The 18,828-nt window shown below is 43.1% G+C and overlaps 1 protein-coding gene across 1 annotated transcript in view; it reads left to right on the top strand.

Annotated features, from left to right (window-relative positions):
• LOC126195201 (endoglucanase A-like) overlaps positions 1 to 18,828 on the top strand; it is a 113,071-nt gene that overhangs the window by 78,176 nt on the left and 16,067 nt on the right. The window contains exons 6-7 of the mRNA XM_049933715.1: positions 1,264 to 1,428; positions 6,414 to 6,553. Coding sequence (XP_049789672.1) covers positions 1,264 to 1,428; positions 6,414 to 6,553 — 305 coding nt within the window. The remainder of the gene's footprint in view (positions 1 to 1,263; positions 1,429 to 6,413; positions 6,554 to 18,828) is intronic.

Genomic DNA, 18,828 nt, shown 5'->3' with positions numbered 1-18,828 from the left:
AGGTTCTAAGACAATGTTGTTCGTGTAAGTGAAGATTTTTCTGCAATTTTTGTTATCACACGTAAGAGCACACTTCCTCAGTAATGATTTCGTGATTTGTGTGTGTTTAAAAATCGAAATATAAAATTGCTGTGAGTGAAACAACCGACAGTGACCTTTATATATTTTCTTGTCAGAAATGAATCACCATTTTTTCCGAATCTGTAGCTATTTACGAGTATGCGGTTAGACAGGAATCTAAGAGCACAACTTAAAATACTGGGAATGTAACTAGCAGCAGTTATCTTCATAATCTTGCTTGTCACAAGTATTTATCTGAGATCGAATCCTCAACAACAGTAGACGGAGATGAGAGATCTCCATCGTAATATTTTTAGACTGTAGCACCATATACGAAACATTTTCATTCGTGAGATGCATGTTATAAACTTCGACTAACTGCAGGAGCTTTCGAAAAGCGTTTTTTTTTCAATTTTGTTTTTAATACCCTAATCGTTGACGTATCATATAGGGAAGTGGGCTACTTAATCATTTGGATCTCTTGGAGCGAGTTAAAGCCACATTCTGTTTATCTTCTTATTCGTTGAAACTCTCAGAATCAAATTTTCGGGTGTTTTTATAGATGTATTAGTACAATGTGGTACTACATACTATTCTAACTCATTTTCCGAAACGTAAAATCCAAAACACGATGACAGTGAGAATGAGAATAAGATGACATAATGCGGCATTTACGACAATCTGCAGAATACAGTCAAATACGCTATCTTTTCGGTACTTCGAAGAATAGCGCTCCTGTGTCGCCTGCCAGCCACTTGTTTCGTGGCACTGTGCACATGCGCGGCCGCTTGCTTTTGATTGGCTTGAACGACGCGAACCGACAACTGCGCTTCAGTTCTCTAGACCCGAACGGTATCGCTTCCGAAATGCGTAGTGAATAACGCAGGTGCTCTAATTCGAGTTCTAGACCGTTCGGTGCTCTTGAGTACCGAATCGATCGGCACAATAGGGAAAGATTCAGAATAGGCACCCTGTCATCTTCATTTGGAAGCTGTAGGAGTGGATCGATCGTAATGTCCCAGAATATGCGGCAGCGGATCGAGTCTTGAGGATAGCCTTCGGTAATTCTTTTAATTACTTTCCGGCTGCCCATCCGTCATGCTGTTAAAAGTTTTGGAGCGTTTCGTCCGGACGGAGAGCTACTTGTACACCGCTAGAGGCACTGTTCATATGTGTGCGAACTGCTACTTTCTCGTTTCGCAGGCGGTGCTGGCCAACATCTCCAGCAACGGGCAGTACCTGGAGCACCTGCGCGGCACCTGCAGCTACCTGCTCACCAACGAGAAGCGCACGCCCAAGGGCCTGCTGTTCCTCAGCGAGTGGGGCTCCCTGCAGGTCGCTGCCACCGTCGCTCTCATGTGCCTCGAGGTGAGCACATCCCCTGGCGTCCGCATTGTGTGACACGCGGCATTGAGGGGTTTACTTGCGCGGTCATAACTGGGAGTAATGCTAATTGACCGACATGTTACTACACTACTGGCCATTAAAATTGCTACACCAAGATGAAATGCAGATGATAAACGGGTATTCATTGGACAAATATATTATACTACAACTGACATGTGATTACATTCTCACTCAATTTGGGTGCATAGATCCTGAGATATCAGTACCCAGAACAATCACCTCTGGCCGTAATAAGGGCCTTGATACGCCTGTGTATTGAGTCAAACAGAGCCTGGATGGCGTGTACAGGTACAACTGCCCATGCAGCTTCAATACGATACCACAGTTCATCAAAAGGAGTGACTTGCGTATAGTGACGAGCCAGTTGCTCGGCCACCATTGACCAGACGGTCTCAATTGGGGAGAGATTAGGGGAATGTGCTGGCCGGGGCAGCAGTCGAACATTTTCTGTATCCAGGAAGGCCCGTACAGGACCTGCAACATGCGGTCGTGCATTATCCTGCTGAAATGTAGCGTTGCGCAGGGATCGAATGAAGGGTAGAGCCACGGGTCGTAACACATCTGAAATGTAGCGTCCACTGTTCAAAGTGCCGTCAATGCGAACAAGAGGTAACCGAGACGTGTAACCAAATGCACCCCATACCATCACTCCGGGAGATACGCCAGTATGGCGATGACGAATACACGCTTCCAATGTGCGTTCACCGCGATGTCGCCAAACACGGGTGCGACCATCATGATGCTGTAAACAGAACCTGGATTCATCCAAAAAAATGACGTTTTGTCATTCGTGCACCCAGGTTCGTCGTTGAGTACACCATCGCAGGCGCTCCTGTCTGTGATGCAGCGTCAAGTGTAACCGCAGCCACGGTCTCCGAGCTGATAATCCATGCTGCTGCAAACGTCGTCGAACTGTTCGTGCAGATGGTTGTTGTCTTGCAAACGTCGCCCTCTGTTGACTCAAGGATCGAGACGTGGCTGCACGATCCGTTACAGCCACGCGGACAAGATGCCTGCCATCTCAACTCCTAGTGATACGAGGCCGTTGGGTTCCAGCACGACGATCCGTATTATCCTCCTGAACCCACCGTTTCCATATTATGCCAACAGTCATTGGATCTCGACAAACGCGAGCAGCAATGTCGCGATACGATAAACCGCAATCGCGATAGGCTACAACCCGATCTTTATCAAAGTCGGAAACGTGATGGGTCACTCCAAAAGAAATGCACACTATTTTTTTTAAATCCATCTGTTATTCTACATGTTTGAAAGCTTTACAGGGTGTAGATACATCCTTTAGGAAGAATATTTTCATTTCTCCACATAATTTCCATCCCTCTTAACTGCCTTACGCCATCTTGGAACCAGTGCCTGTATGCCCGAACGGTAAAATTCTGGACCAACATGCTGGAGCCACTGTTTGGCAGCGTGCACAAGGGAGTCATCATCTTCAAACCTTGTTCCACGAAGAGAGTCTTTCAGTTTCACAAAGAGATGATAGTCACATGGAGCCAGGTCAGGACTGTAAGGTGGGTATTTCAGTGTTGTCCATCCGAGTTTTGTGATCGTTTCCATGGTTTTTTGACTGACATGGGGCCGTGCATTGTCGTGCAACAGCTTAACATCCTGCTTTTGCCGATGTGGTCGATCACGACCCAGTCGAGCTTGAAGTTTCTTCAGAGCCGTCACATATGCATCAGAATTTATGGTGGTTTCACTTGTCATGATGTCCACAATCACGAGTCCTTCGGAATCGAAAAACACCGTAGCCTTAACTTTTCAAGCAGAAGGTGTGGTACTGAATTTTTTTTTCTTGGGTGAATTTGCATGATGCCACTCCATTGATTGCCTCTTCATCTCTGGTGAAAAAAGATGGAGCCATGTTTCATCACCTGTCACAATTCTTCCTAGATATTCATCTCCACCATTCTCTTACTGTTCCAAAAGTTCGCTGCATACCGTTTTTCTTGTTTCTTTGTGAGCCACTGTCAACATCCTGGGAACCCACCTGGCACAAACCTTTTTTTAACGCCAACACTTTCAGTATTCTGCAAACACTTACTTCCCCTATCCCAATGTAGCGTGACAACTCGTTCACTGTGATGCGACTGTCAGCAGTCACCAATTCGTTAACTCTCTGCCTTTTGTCTGGAGTGTGTGCAGTACGAGGCCTGCCGCTGCGAGGACAATCCTCAATATTGCCGTGCCCGCTTCTTTCATCACGTAACCTGCTTGCCCACCGACTAACTGTACTGCGATCGACAGTAGCATCTCCATACACCTTTTTCAACCTCTTGTGGATGTTTCCCAGTGTCTCGTTTTCACAGCACAGGAATTCTACGACAGCACGTTACTTCTGACGAACGTCAAGTGTAGCAACCATCTTGAAGACATGCTGTGACGGCGCCACTCACGGGAACAGGTTGAACTAAGTTTGAAAACAAGCGGGATGGATGTATCTACACACTGTAAAAGTTTCACACATGCAGACTGAAAACTGTATTTTTACAAAAATAGTGTGCATTTCTTTTGGAATGACCCTCGTAGCTACCCAATTACCAGATTCACAAAGCGGGCTACCTTCACACCTTCCCGGACACACTGCGTCAACTACTTGCATCCACGGACGGACGCTTGCCACATCTCAAACGAAACCCCACACTGAGCCCTTGTAGTGCGAAGTACAGACGTGGAGAGAAGCTCTGTGACGAGCTGCGTCTGTGCTCAGGGTGTCTTGTAGTTTATGCACAGTTGTCTTTTGAAACCCTGGAGGTACTTACGAATAATGCCATCTGTCCTACTCCCCACCCCCCAAATTCCTCGGAAAACGAAACGGTGGGAATATTCTTTTCGTGTAGTTACATCTGACTAAGACATTAATTAAAATAAAAATACATTAATTTTTTGAAATAGAAGTGGCACTCAAAGGCTTAATGCAAATCCGAAAGACACGAGCGCAATAATAAATTGCAGGGTTGGGAGATTCCTCTTCACTCTTCAATGGCTCAACTGAAGGTGACTGGCAGGTGCCGAGTTAGTTAATGACGGCTGCCAGTGAACCCGTAACTTCTTTGAATATTAACACAGAAATGAAATTCTTTGAGTGGGTACAGAACAAGTGACCGCCTGTTAGTCCAGCAGCTCTCCCCATTCTTATGTATAACGTGTGGACTGATATCCCTACACAAGAACAACAGACTTACAATACAGAAAACATAACCAAGAAATCTAGCTTTCCTTTGGTTTATTTTACCATCGTATCATCCTCCAGCGAGGTATACTATGTATATGTTATATTATGTGTACATTTCATTATTCATTTCTCCTAAATAGCCTAAATTTAATTATGATAAACCTTTTACTTTTTATCCGAATGACTTGCTTTTGGGTCAGAAAGACCTTTGTGCATGAGGTGAGTTGCTACAAAGTAATTACCCCAGTTGGCACCAATAATTTACACTACTTGCCATTAAAATTGCTACACCGAGGAGAAATGCAGGTGATGAACGGTTATTCATTGGACAAATATATTTAGTAGAACTGACATGTGATTATATTTTCACGCAATTTGGGTGCATATGTCGTGAGAAATCAGTACCCAGAACAACCACCTCCGGCCGTAATAACAACCTTGATATGCCTGGGCATTGAGTCAAACAGAGCATGGATGGCGTATACAGGTACAGCTGCCCACGCAGCTTCAACACGATAACACAGTTCATCAAGATTAGTGACTGGCGTATTGTGACGAGCCAGTTGCTCGGCCACCATTGACCAGACGTTTTCAATTGGTGAGAGATCTGGAGACCGTGCTAGCCAGCGCAGCAGTCGAACATTTTCTCTATCCGTACAGGACCTGCAACATGCGGTCGTGCATTATCCTGCTGAAATGTAGGGTTTCGCAGGGATCAAATGAAGTGTAGAGCCACGGGCCGTAACACATTTGTAATGTAACGTCCACTGTTCAATGTGCCGTCAAGGCGAACAAGAGGTAACCGAGACGTGTAACCAATGGCACCCCATACCATCATGCCAGGTGGTACGCCAGTATGGCGATGACGAATACACGCTTCCAACTGCCTGTCGCCAAACACGGATGCGACCATCATGATGCTGTAAACAGAACCTGGATTCATCCGAAAAAATGACCTTTTGCCATTCGTGCACCCAGGTTCGTCGTTGAGTACACCATCGCTGGCGTTCCTGTCTGTGATGCAGCGCAACCGTGGTATCCGAGCTGATAGTCCATGCTGCTGCAAACGTCGTCGAACTGCTAGTGCATATGGTTGTTGTCTTGGAAACGCCCCCATCTCTTGATTCATTGATCGAGACGTGGCTGCACGGTCCGTTACAGCCATGCGGATAAGATGCCTGTCATCTCCACTGCTAGTGATACGAGGCCGTTGGGATCCAGCACAGGTTTCCGTATTACCCTCCTGAACCCACCGATTCCATATTCTGCTAACAGTCATTGGATCTCGACCAACGCGATCAGCAATGTCGCGAAACGATAAACCGCAATAGCGATAGGCTACAGTCCAACTTTTATCAAAGTCGGGAACTTGATGGTACGCATTTCTCCTGCTTACACGAGACATCACAGCAACGTTTCACCAGGCAACGCCGGTCAGCTGCTGTTTGTCTATGAGAATTCGGTTGTACACTTTCGTCATGTCAGCACGTTGTAGGTGTCGCCACCGGCGCCAACATTGTGTGAATGCTCTGAAAAGCTAATCATTTGCATATCACAGCATCTTCTTCCAGTCGTTTAAATTTCGCGTTTGCAGCACGTGATCTTCGTGGTGTAGCAATTGTAATGGCCAGTAGTGTAGTTTTGGTGCATCACTGGTGCTAACTGCTCGAATTTATGTGGCAGTCTCCGACAGTAACACGTATCCGCCCCAGTGTCCTCTTTTCTCACGTGCTTCCGTCGTTCGCGGCAGGTGTCGAACCTCGGCCTGGACCAGGAGACGCTGCAGGCGTTCGCTAAGCAGCAGATCGACTACGCCCTGGGCGACACGGGCCGCAGCTACGTCGTGGGTTTCGGCGAGAACCCGCCACTGCGGGCCCACCACCGCGCCGCGTGAGTAGCTCTGCGCTCCGTTCCTCTCCCGCTGTACTGTCCTACCTCAGCTGCTCCAAAAGCCGTCACCCACGTCTTGCAGCTGTGGCCGCTCCTCTCCATATTTCACAACTCCTCTCCGTTTCCGGTCACTTTCCCCTGCCTGTATCCTGCACCAGCTCATGAAGAACCCACACCTTCTCGATCCCCAAATCCAAATTCGTCTCTCCTACATCTCCCAGTAGTCCATCGTACACCTAGTATTTAAGAACAATGGATTTCTGTAACGGCTATAGAAACGTATACCATATTTCTTTCCTCTGCAGACACTCCAAATACTGACACAAAGCAAATCTCACCACCTTCATCCTCCAGACTATAAAATCACACCTGAGATGTTTCCATCGTACATACACCGTGTTCATTTTCCAGATCGTCCAAAATGAAGGCTTCATCCCAACTTTTCTCCAGCCAAACTGCAAAATTACTCATTTAGAAATTCCTGCTTTCAGCCTGCGTCCACGCACATGTTACTTTCTTTCTCACACAAAATTATCTCCAAAGCCCTCATTACCAAAATTCCACATGCAAAGTTAGCAGTATTCCACAGCATCAACAATCGCACTTGTTGATTGGCGACTCCATGGAGCGCTGTGTGCACAACGACCATATATGTTAAATTAAAAGGAAGGTCAGCGTTGGCCGTAATATTGATAGCAGAATCGATTTTCGATCACATAGTAATCATCTTCAGTGCTGTACAAATTAAACTTAGACACTGGTATCAAGTTATCAGTAACCAAAATTGAGAAGCGATCACAATAACTGAACAAGTTATTGTGATCGCTTCTCAGTTTTGGTTCTTGATAACTTGATACCAGTGTCTAAGTTTAATTTGTACAGCACTGAATATGATCACTATGTGATCGAAAATCGATTCTGCTATAAATTAACATCTATATTACGGCCAACACTGAGCTTCCTTTTAGTTCGCACTTGTGTCACCATAAACGTGGTTTTCACATCATCACCGTGTTGTCTTACTAAAATTTAAGTTTATATACAAAGTGGTGTCTGAAAGTTCCCAAAATACACTAATTAGAACTATCACAACTTACCTAGATCACATTCTCTATTACTTGCTTCAAAGCGAATACAACCATCCCACGTTTCTGCCACTTACGAAAGCAAACCTATGAATCTCTCTGTTTTAGGACATATAGTAGCTTCCTTCACTGCATCGAATCTTTGTACATTCAACATGCCTTTCCACATATACATCATAATCCGCTAGCCACCTAACGATGTGTGGCAGAGGATGCTTTGGTACCACTGACTGATCCCCCCTTCCCGTTCCAACGTTTTCTTCACCTGTGCCGAATTAATCATAATACCTTTCTCGCTTCGGCCATCCAGTGTAGCCTGGCTTGCAAGAAGGCAGAATCATTCAATTTCTCGAGCTACTGTGTAGTTCTCAGTTTTGATGCTAAATATGTCATTTTTACCATCTACCACTCTTCGTTATCAAAGTTGTTCCTCTGTTTAATTTTAAGCCATATTTTATATTAAGTGTATTGTATATTCTTTTGAACAGGTCATCTAAGTCCGTCGTAGGTCTGATCAGAATCTCAGTCTTAGTATCTGTTCCCCTTTCATTTTTCTCTTCCAAAATTAGACGTTTTAGCAGATCTGATTCCAGAAATTTGTTCCACTGTGAATGCTATTGATACAGTCACTCACCAAATATCACAAAGTTTCAATAATAAAATATAACCAATCGGTATTTTTTCTGATCTTTCCAAGATGTTCAACTGCGTAGATCGTGCTACTTTATCAGAAAAAGTTAAGTTCTATGGAATTAATGGCTTTCCACACCAGCGTTGTTATGAATAATTCAAATAATGTTGAAATAAATGGTTCAAATGGCTCTGAGCACTATGGGACTCAACTGCTGTGGTCATTAGTCCCCTAGAACTTAGAACTACTTAAACCTAACTAACCTAAGGACATCACAAACATCCATGCCCGAGGCAGGATTCGAACCTGCGACCGTAGCAGTCGCACGGTTCCGGACTGCGCGCCTAGAACCGCGAGACCACCGCGGCCGGCAATGTTGAAATACACAAAAATCTACTGATTGGAGAGAAATCACGAAGAGGGTCCCAAAAGGTTCAATTTTGGATGCAATCCTATTCCTTATACACGTGAGAGACTTTCCTCTTAAATTCATCAAGCAGAATCTATACATTTTGCGAACGATACTGGTGTTATAACAAATACCATTAGGGAGAGGGCAACGAGAGTGGTTGTTCACGATGTTTCTCAAGTGGTTCTTTGTAAATGAAATCTACCTTAACCTTGAGGAAACATACTCTGTCGGTTTCTCTATAACGAAATAGTCTCACCGACAATTCATGTAGCACATGAAGGGAAGTCAGTGAACAGGCTAGAATGTTCCAAATTTTTGAGGGTATGTGCTGCTGAAAACTTGAACTGGAAGAAGCATGTAAATTAGCTGCTCAAAAAATTAAGTACAGCTACATTCGCTCTGAACTTAATTTTTAAGCAGCTAATTTACATGCTTCTTCCAGGTCAAGTTTCCAGCAATAGCTACATTCGGTCTCCCCTCATGAACCATGGATCTTGCCGTTGGTGGAGAGGTTTGCGTGCGTCAGTGATGCAGATAGCTGTACCGTAGGTGCAGCCACAGTGCCGAGGTATATGTTGAGAGGTCAGACACCTCTGGCTCCTGAAGAGGGGCAGCAGACTTTCAGTAGTTGCAAGGCAACATTCTGGGTGATAGACTGATCTAGTCTTGTAACATTTCAACCAAAATGGCCTCGCTGTGCTGGTGCTGCAACGGCTGAAAGCAAAAGGAAGGGAAACTACAGCCGTAATCATTGCCAGTGCATGTAGCTTTACTGTTTGGTTAAATGATGATGACGTCCTCTTAGTTAAATTAATGCGGAGGTAAAATAGTCCCCCATTCGGATCTCAAGGTGGGGACCACTCAGGAGGATGTCATTATCAAGAGAAACAAAACTGGCGTTCTATGGATCGGAGCGTGGAATGTCAGATCCCTTAATCGGGCAGTTAGGTTAGAAAATTTGAAAACGGAAATGGATAGGTAAAAATTATATATAGTGGGAATTAGTGAAGTTCGGCGGCAGGAGAAAAAAGACTTCTGATCAGGTGAATACAGGGTTATAAATACAAAATGAAGTAACGGTAATGCAGGAGTAGGTTTAACAATGAATTAAAGAAAATTGCGCCGGCCAGTGTGGCCGAGAGGTTCTAGGCGCTACAGTCTGGAACCGCGCGACCGCTACAGTCGCAGGTTCGAATCCTGCCTCGGGCATGGATATGTGTGATGTCCGTAGGTTAGTTAGGTTTAAGTAGTCCTGAGTTCTAGGGGACTGATGACCTCAGATGTTAAGTCCCATAGTGCTCAGAGCCATTTGAACCATTTAAAAAAAAAAAAAAAAAAAAAAAAAACTGCAACACGGATAAGCTTCTACGAACAGCATAGTGATCGCATTATTGTAGCCAAGATAGACACGAATTTCACGCCTATCACAAGTTTATATGTCAACTAGCTCCGCAGATGATGAAGAGACAGAAGAACTGTAGGATGCGAAAAAAAAAATTATTCACATAGTTAAGGGAGACGAAAATTTAATAGTCATGGGGGACTGGAATTGGATAGTAGGGAAAGGAAGATAAGGAAATGTAGTAGTAGGTATATATGGACTGGTGTAAGGAATGAAATAGGAAGCCGGCTGATAGAATTCTGCGCAGAGCATAACTTAATCATACTTAACACGTGGTTTAAAAATCATGTATACATGGAAGATGACTGGAGACACTGTAAGGTTTCAGATAGATTATATAATGGTAAGACAAAAATTTAGGAACCAGGTTTTAAACTGTAAGACATTTCCAGAGGCAGATGTGAACACTGACAACAATTTATTGGTTATGACTCTAGATTGCAATTGAAGAAACTGAAAAAAGGTAGAAAATTAAGGAGATGAAACACGAATAAACTGAAAGAACCACAGGTTGCAAAGAGTTTCAGAGAGAGAATTAGTAAACGATTGACAAGAACAGTCGAAAGAAATGCAGTTGAAGAAGATTGAGTAGCTTTGGGACATGAAATGGTAAAGGAAGCAGAGGATCAAATAGGTAAACAGACAAGGGCTCGTAGAAATCCTTGGGTAACAGAAGAGATATTGGAATTAATCATGAAAGGAGAAAATATAAAACAGTAAATGAAGAAAGCGAAAAGGAGTACAAACATCTCAAAAGTGAGATCGACAGGAAGTGCTAAATGGGTAGGCAGGGATGGCTATAGGACAAATGGAAAGATGTAGAGGCATGCATCACTGTGGGTAAGGTAGATACTGCCTACAGGAAAATTAAATAGAGTTTCGGAGAAAAGAGAATCCCCTTTATGAAAATCAAGAACTCAGATGGAAAACCAGTCCTAAACAAAGAAGGGGAAATAGGAAGATGAAAGGAGTATTTAGAAGGTGTATCCAAGGGTGATGTAATTGCCAATATTATCGAAATGGACGATAAAGACGAAATGAAAAATATGATATTGCGTGAAGAATCTGACAGAGCAGTGAAAGACTAAAGTCGAAACAAGGCCCTGGGAGCAGACAACATTCCATTAGAACTACTGATAGCCTTAGGAGAGCCAGCCATGTCAAAACGTTTCCAGCTGGTGAGCAAGATGTATGAGAAACGCGAAATACCCACCGACCGACTTAAAGAAGAAACAATGATTCCAATCCCAAAGTAAGCAGGTGTTGACAGGTGTGAAAATTACCGAACTATCAGTTTAGTAAGTCACGGTTGCAAAATACTAACACGAATTCTTTACAGACTAATGGAAAAACTGGTGGATGCCGAACTCGGGGGAGACCAGTTTGGATTCCGTAGAAATGTTGGAACACGCGAGGCAATACTGACCCTACGACGTATCTTAGAAGATAGGTTACGGAAAGGCAATCTTAAGTTTGTAGCATTTGTGGACTTACAGAAAGCTTTTGGCAATGTTGACTGGAACATTCGGTTTCAAATTCTGAATGTAATTGGTGTAAAATACAGGAAGCAAAAGGATCTGTACAATTTGTACAGAAATCAGATGGCCGTTATAAGAGTCGAAGGTCACGATAGGCAAGCAGTGGTTGGTAACGGACTGAGACAGAATTATTCAATCTGTACATCAAGCAATCAGTAAAGGAAATAAAAGAAAAATTTGGAGTATGAACTAAAATCCATAGAGAAGAAATAAAAATTTTGAGGTTTTTTGACGACATTGTAATTCTGTCAGAGACAGCAAAGGACCTGGAAGAGCAGCTAAACGGCGCGGACAGCGTCTTGAAAGCAGAATATAAGATGAACATCAAGAAAAGCAAATCTAGGATAATGGAACTTAGAACTTAGAATCAGGTGATGCTGAGGGCATTATATTAGGAAATGAGACACTTAAAACAGTAAATGAGTTTTGCTATTTGAGGAGCAAAATAATTGATGATGGTCGAAGTACGGAGGATATAAAAGGTAGACTGACTATGGCAAGAAAATTGTTTCTGAAGAAGAGAAATTTGTTAACATCTAGTATAGATTCAGAAGCATGAATGTTACAGATATAATTCGGAGATGTTTGCTGAGGATAGAGTAGCATGGAGGGCTCTTTCAACCCGGTCTCTGGACTGAAAACAACAGCACCAACAACATTCGCTCTTCGTATAACTGCTAGTCTATGAATCATACTGCGAGGTGACGGGTGAATATTTACGATACCCTTTGGATGCCACGAGACTTTAACCCTATAAACTGTTCAGTGAACTAATCGCTCCCCATGAGATCAGTTGAAGTAAAAAGGAAAGTCGCCTGACGGGTAACTAGTTGAATATCTGAATCAAACAGGGGTGGCCCAATTAAGCATGCAATGCGGGCATCGCAACTCACATAGACATACTGATAAGGGCTTCCATCAAAATGGTAAATGAAGCTAAAGGTCACTATAACAATCAGATGTATTGCTAGATGCGTTAATGAGGTCAAAGTCAGTGAATAAGCCATACAAATAATTACAAGAGGCACAAGGTTGCAAAAGTCTTCAAGTCTCGCCTAAGCACTTATTGAGTGCAGCTAGTTAGTTCAGAATAACGTACTTTGAGTTCAAACAAATAACTTCGCGGTCCCCTCTTCACGAAGTACGCAAATGAGCCTTATGCTTTCAACTCTGCCGATATTCAGACGGAAAGGATGGCTGTAGTAGTGACTGAGAATCCTAAGTTCAGTACCAGTATCTGTGATCAGCTCTAAAGTTACGACGTATCCCTCTGCAGTACTAAAGTGTACTCTCTTGTACCCTGACACCAAATCTCTCCTCACTGCAGACGAAGAGTCACTCTTGTGTCCTCCACAAAAACTGTCTGGTTCTGCCAGTACTGCGATCTTGGTAGACAGTGGCAGTATACATTCTGAGTTCCAACCAACGAAATAGTTTACAAAAAAAAAGTTTCATTTTCCCTTCTCATAACGAGATTGTTGTAGTAAGTCAGTAGTGCTCAGTTGTCTCTTAGACTGGGGCAGTAGACAGAAATTCTCTCGCACAGTACTTGTTTTTTCGCTTTTCGTCTAATGGAAACTAATGTACGTATTCACTAGCGAGTTTCTATTACTACTACGAAGTTAATTGTCATGAGCCAAGGACCGGCCCCCTTACAAAATTTAAACTTCTGCGCCTGTGACGTTCTTCAGGCCACACAACGGCTGTGCCGCGCACTTAGTGCGTCACGTTTTTTTCCTCCACCTTCACAGATGTTGTCTTTTCTAAAGGTCATTCCTTAAGCACCCTGCTTTATGAAAGTTTATAATGTGCACAGCACTCTCTCTCGGCCTGCGGCCCACACAATGAACGCCTCCTGTTCTCGAGTCTTTCGAAAACAAGCAGCACTCTATTCCCGGCTTGTACCTGACTCATTGCTTGCTTTCAGCAGAAACATTAGTAATGTCTGTCTGCAGCACACCCCTTCCGAGCACTTGTTCGTTTTCATAGCCGTCAGGCTATCCTAAGCCTTCAAAGAACACTATAAGGACTGTCACCGCACAGAGTTAAAGGAAAAATCATTGGTATTAGATTTAATTGCATGTAACGCGTGATTCCGCCCCCCCCCCACCCCCCCCCCCTCCACCCTCCCACGTGAACCAAGGACCTTGCCGTTGGTGGGGAGGCTTGCGTGCCAGAACGATACAGATAGCCGTACCGTAGGTGCAACCACAACGGAGGGGTATCTGTTGAGAGGCCAGACAAACGTAGTTGCAAGGGCAACAGTCTGCATGATTGACTGATCTGGCCTTGTAACATTAATCAAAATGGCCTTGCTGGTCTGGTACTGCGAACGGCTAAAAGCAAAGGGAAACTACAGCCGTAATTTTTCCCGAGGGCATGGAGCTTTACTGTATGATTAAATGATGATGGCGTCCTCTTAGGTAAAATATTCCGGAGGTAAAATAGTCCCCCATTCGGATCTCCGGGCGGGGACTAATCAAGAGGATGTCGTTATCAGGAGAAAGAAAACTGGCGTTCTACGGATCGGAGCGTGGAATGTCAGATCCCTTAATCGGGCAGGTAGGTTAGAAAATTTAAAAACGGAAATGGATAGGTTAAAGTTAGATATAGTGGGAATTAGTGAAGTTCGGTGGCAGGAGGAACAAGACTTTGGTCAGGTGAATACAGCGTTATAAATACAAAATCAAATAGGGGTAATGCAGGAGTAGGTTTAATAATGAATAAAAAATAGGAGTACGGGTAAGCCACTACAAACAGCATAGTGAACGCATTATTGTGGCCGAGATAGACACGAAGCCCACGCCGACTACAGTAGTACACGTTTATATGCCAACTATCTCTGCAGATGATGAAGAAATTAATGAAATGTATAATGAGACAAAAGAAATTATTCAGGTAGTGAAGGGAGACGAAAATTTAATTGTCATGGGTGACTGGAATTCGAGAGTAGGGAAAGGGAGAGAAGGAAACATAGTAGGTGAATATGGATTGGGGCTAAGAAATGAAAGAGGAAGCCGCCTAGTAGAATTTTGTGCAGAGCATAACGTAATCATAGCTAATACTTGGTTCAAGAATCATGAAAGAATGTTGTATACATGGAAGAACCCTGGAGATGCTAGAAGATATTAAATAGATTATATAATGGCAAGACAGAGATTTAGGAACCAGGTTTTAAAATGTAAGGCATTTCCAGGTGCAGATGTGGACTCTGGCCACAATCTATTGGTTATGAACTGTAGATTAAAACTGAAGAAACTGCAAAAAGTTGGGAATTTAAGGAGATGGGACCTGGATAAACTGAAAGAACCAGAGGTTTTAGAGAGCTTCAGGGAGAGCATAAGGGAACAATTGACAGGAATGGGGGAAAGAAATACAGTAGAAGAAGAATGGATAGCTTTGAGACATGAAATAGTGAAGACAGCAAAGGATCAATTAGGTAAAAAGACGAGGGCTAGTAGAAACACTTGCATAACAGAAGAAATATTGAAATTAATTGATGAAAGGAGAATATATAAAAATGCAGTAAATGAAGCAGGCAAAAAGGAATACAATTGTCTCAAAAATGATGGGAAATGCAAAATGACTATGCAGGGATGGCTAGAGGACAAATGTAAGGATGTAGAGGCTTATCTCACTAAGGGTAAGATAGATACTGCCTACAGGAAAATTACAGAGACCTTTGCAGAAAAGAGAACCACTTGAATGAATATCAAGAGCTCAGATGGAAACCCAGTTCCAAGCAAAGAACGGAAAGCAGAAAGGTGGAAGGAATTTATAGAGGGTCTATACAAGGGCGATGTACTTGAGGACGATATTATCGAAATGTAAGAGGATGTAGATGAAGATGAAATGGGAGATATGATACTGCGTGAAGAGTTTGACAGAGCACTGAAAGACCTGAGTCGAAACAAGGCCTCTGGAGTGGACAACATTCCATTAGAACTACTGTCAGCCTTGGGAGAGCCAGTCCTGACAAAACAATACCGTCTGGTGAGCAAGATGTATGAGACAGGCGAAATACCATCTGAATTCAAGAATAATAATTCCAATCCCAAAGGAACCAGGTGTTGACAGATTTGAAAATTACAGAACTATCAGTTTAATAAGTCACAGCGGCAAAATACTAACGCGAATTCTTTACAGACGAATGGAAAAACTGGTAGAAGCCGACTTCGGGGAAGATCAGTTTGGATTCCATAGAAATGTTGGAACACGTGAGGCAATACTGACCCTACGACTTATCTTAGAAGAAAGATTAAGGACAGGCAAACCTACGTTTCTAGCATTTGTAGACTTAGAGAAAGCTTTTGACAATGTTGACTGGAACATTCGGTTTCAAATTCTGAATGTAATAGGTGTAAAATACAGGAAGCAAAAGGATCTGTACAATTTGTACAGAAATCAGATGGCCGTTATAAGAGTCGAAGGGCACGAAAGGCAAGCAGTGGTTGATAACGGACTGAGACAGAATTATTCAATCTGTATATCAAGCAATCAGTAAAGGAAATAAAAGAAAAATTTGGAGTAGGAACTCTCTTTCAAATTCTGAAGGTGGCAGGGGAAAAATACAGTGAGCGAAAGGCTATTTACAATTTGTACAGAAATCAGATGGCAGTTATAAGATTCGAGGGGTATGAAAGGGAAGCAAATGGTTGGGAAGGGACTGAGACAGGGTTGTAGTCTCTCCCCAATGTTATTCAATCTGTATATTGAGCAAGCAGTGAAGGAAACAAAAGAAACATTCGGAGTAGGTAGTAAAATCCATGGAGAAGAAATAAAAACTTTGAGTTTTGCCGATGACATTGTAATTCTGTCAGAGACAGCAAAGGACTTGGAAGAGCAGTTGAACGCAATGGATAGTGTCTTGAAAGGAGGGTATAAGGTGAACATCAACAAAAGCGAATCGAGGATAATGGAATGTAGTCGAATTAAGTTGGGTGATGCTGAGGGAATTAGATTAGGAAATGAGACACTTCAAGTAGTAAAGGAGTATACTTTCAGGCACCGTTAATAATTTAAATGGACAGGGTCTCCTCATCGGAATAAAGGTTAATCATTAGGGCTATGGAGGAATTTTAGAAAAACAGCCCCGTACCAAAGCCAATCTCCTCCGCGTATGTTTTGCATAATAATATCGTATGAAATAATTATCTGGGGTAACTAATCACCTAGAAAGAAAGTACTGATCGCAGAAAACCGGATAGTAAGAATAATATTTCGAGTTCTCCTGCAGTAGCCATGTAGTAACAGAAGCCGTACAAGGAGTTAGGCGTTTTAACTAAGCCACCAAAATATACACTTTCGTTGAACAAATTCATCATAAGCAATCCATCACAAGAAGAAGAAGACGTCGCGTGACGAGGGCGTCCCGTCGGGTAGACCGTTCGCCGGGTATAAGTCTTTAGATTTGACGCTACTTCGGTGACTTGCGCATCGATGGGGATGAAATGATGATGACTAGGACAACACAACACCCAGTCCCTGAGCGGAGAATATTCCGACCCATCCGGGAACAGAACCCGGGCACTTAGGATTGATTGTCTGTCGCGCTGACCACTCAGCTACCCGTGGTGGTTAATACATCACAATATGTGAATGGTTATGTCCATACCCACAACACTAGAGAAAAACACAACCTTTGTTACTAATTATTAAAACTGTCAGTGGCTCCGGGAGAAGCTCAATGTGCAGCACCAAAAAGTTTGATAATTTGCCCAATAATGTAAAATACCTGGAAGTAGCGAGGCATGTTTTAAACCTAACCTAGAATCGTTTCTGCATAACAACCCTTCTGTACCATGGACGAATTTTAGTCTGTACACAAAGCTACAGTAAGGTTAAAACTGATCACGTATACGTATCCTGTAGATTAACAGGTTCCATATTTTTCATAAGAGAGTCTTTCAAATTGTCTATGAAATATCTAACTAAATAAATACGTACTCCAGACATTATATGGCAAGCATTCTAAAAATTTTATTGTATATTACGTTGCCAAAAGTTTAATCATGCTCGAAAAAAAGCAGGTAATTAAAAAAAATGGCTCTGAGCACTATGGGACTAAACTTCTGAGGTCATCAGTCCCCTAGAACTTAGAACTACTTAAACCCAACCAACCTAAGGACATCACACACATCCATGCCCGAGGCAGGATTCGAACCTGCGACCGTAGCGGTCACGCGGTTCCAGACTGTAGCGCCTAGAACCGCTCGGCCACCCCGGCCGGCAGGTAATTATCATCATTCCTCTTCTATCTGCGTTTCATTGTCTAATATCAGCCAAGTTTATTTGAGCGTGTTACACTGCGTACATATAACTACATTGACGGGTTTTCAAAAGTTTACACAGTACATTAGGGAAATCCAAAGTGTAACATAGGATTGAGGGACTGTGTAGAATGACACGAGAAGAGTTTTAAAGCATTGGTCGGATTAGGAAGATGAACTGGTGATATATATGCTGTCGTGTTTGTGAGCACTAAACTGCACTACAAAAAAACTGTAAAAGAAAAAAGTATGGGAAGGTGCCTAATTTAGAATATAGGAGTTTGAGGATTTCGTACCATTTGGTACGTGAAGATGAATGGTTTAGCAACAGGCAGAGAGAGTAGGAGAGCGAAGTGGAACTGACCAAAGTGCAAAGTAGGAAGGAAGAAACATATTTAAAAGAAGTCTATAGTGTTTCCCCATTAAGAGCAGAGAGAAAATGCCTGCATAAAGTACACTCTCTGATCAAAAGTATCCGGACAACCTTATGCAACGTGGAATTAACCACTAGCTGTCAGGAGAAGCGGGGTGTATTGCCAGTAAGTGTAGAAGTAGTAACAGCAGATTGGGTCGGACGGGAGAGTTCAGTGACTTCGACGTGGTTCAAATGGCTCTGAGCACTTTGGGACTTAACATCTCAGGTCATCAGTCTCCTAGACTTAGAACTACTTAAACCTAACCAACCTAAGGACATCACACACATCCATGCCCTACAAGGATTCGAACTTGCGACCTTAGCAGTCGCGCGGTTCCGGACTGGAGCGCCTAGAACCTCTCGGCCACCTGACGTCGACGTGACGTACTTACTGGATGTCCTCTAACTGACAAATTCATCACGAACATTTCAACGCTTATAAAACTGGCATTGTCGATAGATGTGATTGTGAAGTGGAAACGCGAAGGAACAACCATTTTTAAATCATGTAGATCTCACTTAC

Source organism: Schistocerca nitens, chromosome 7, assembly GCF_023898315.1.
Source record: "Schistocerca nitens isolate TAMUIC-IGC-003100 chromosome 7, iqSchNite1.1, whole genome shotgun sequence".
In the NCBI taxonomy this organism is placed as follows: domain Eukaryota; kingdom Metazoa; phylum Arthropoda; class Insecta; order Orthoptera; family Acrididae; genus Schistocerca; species Schistocerca nitens.
The sequence above is the reverse complement of the archived record's forward strand: the minus strand, read 5'-3'. Positions and strand labels throughout refer to the sequence as shown.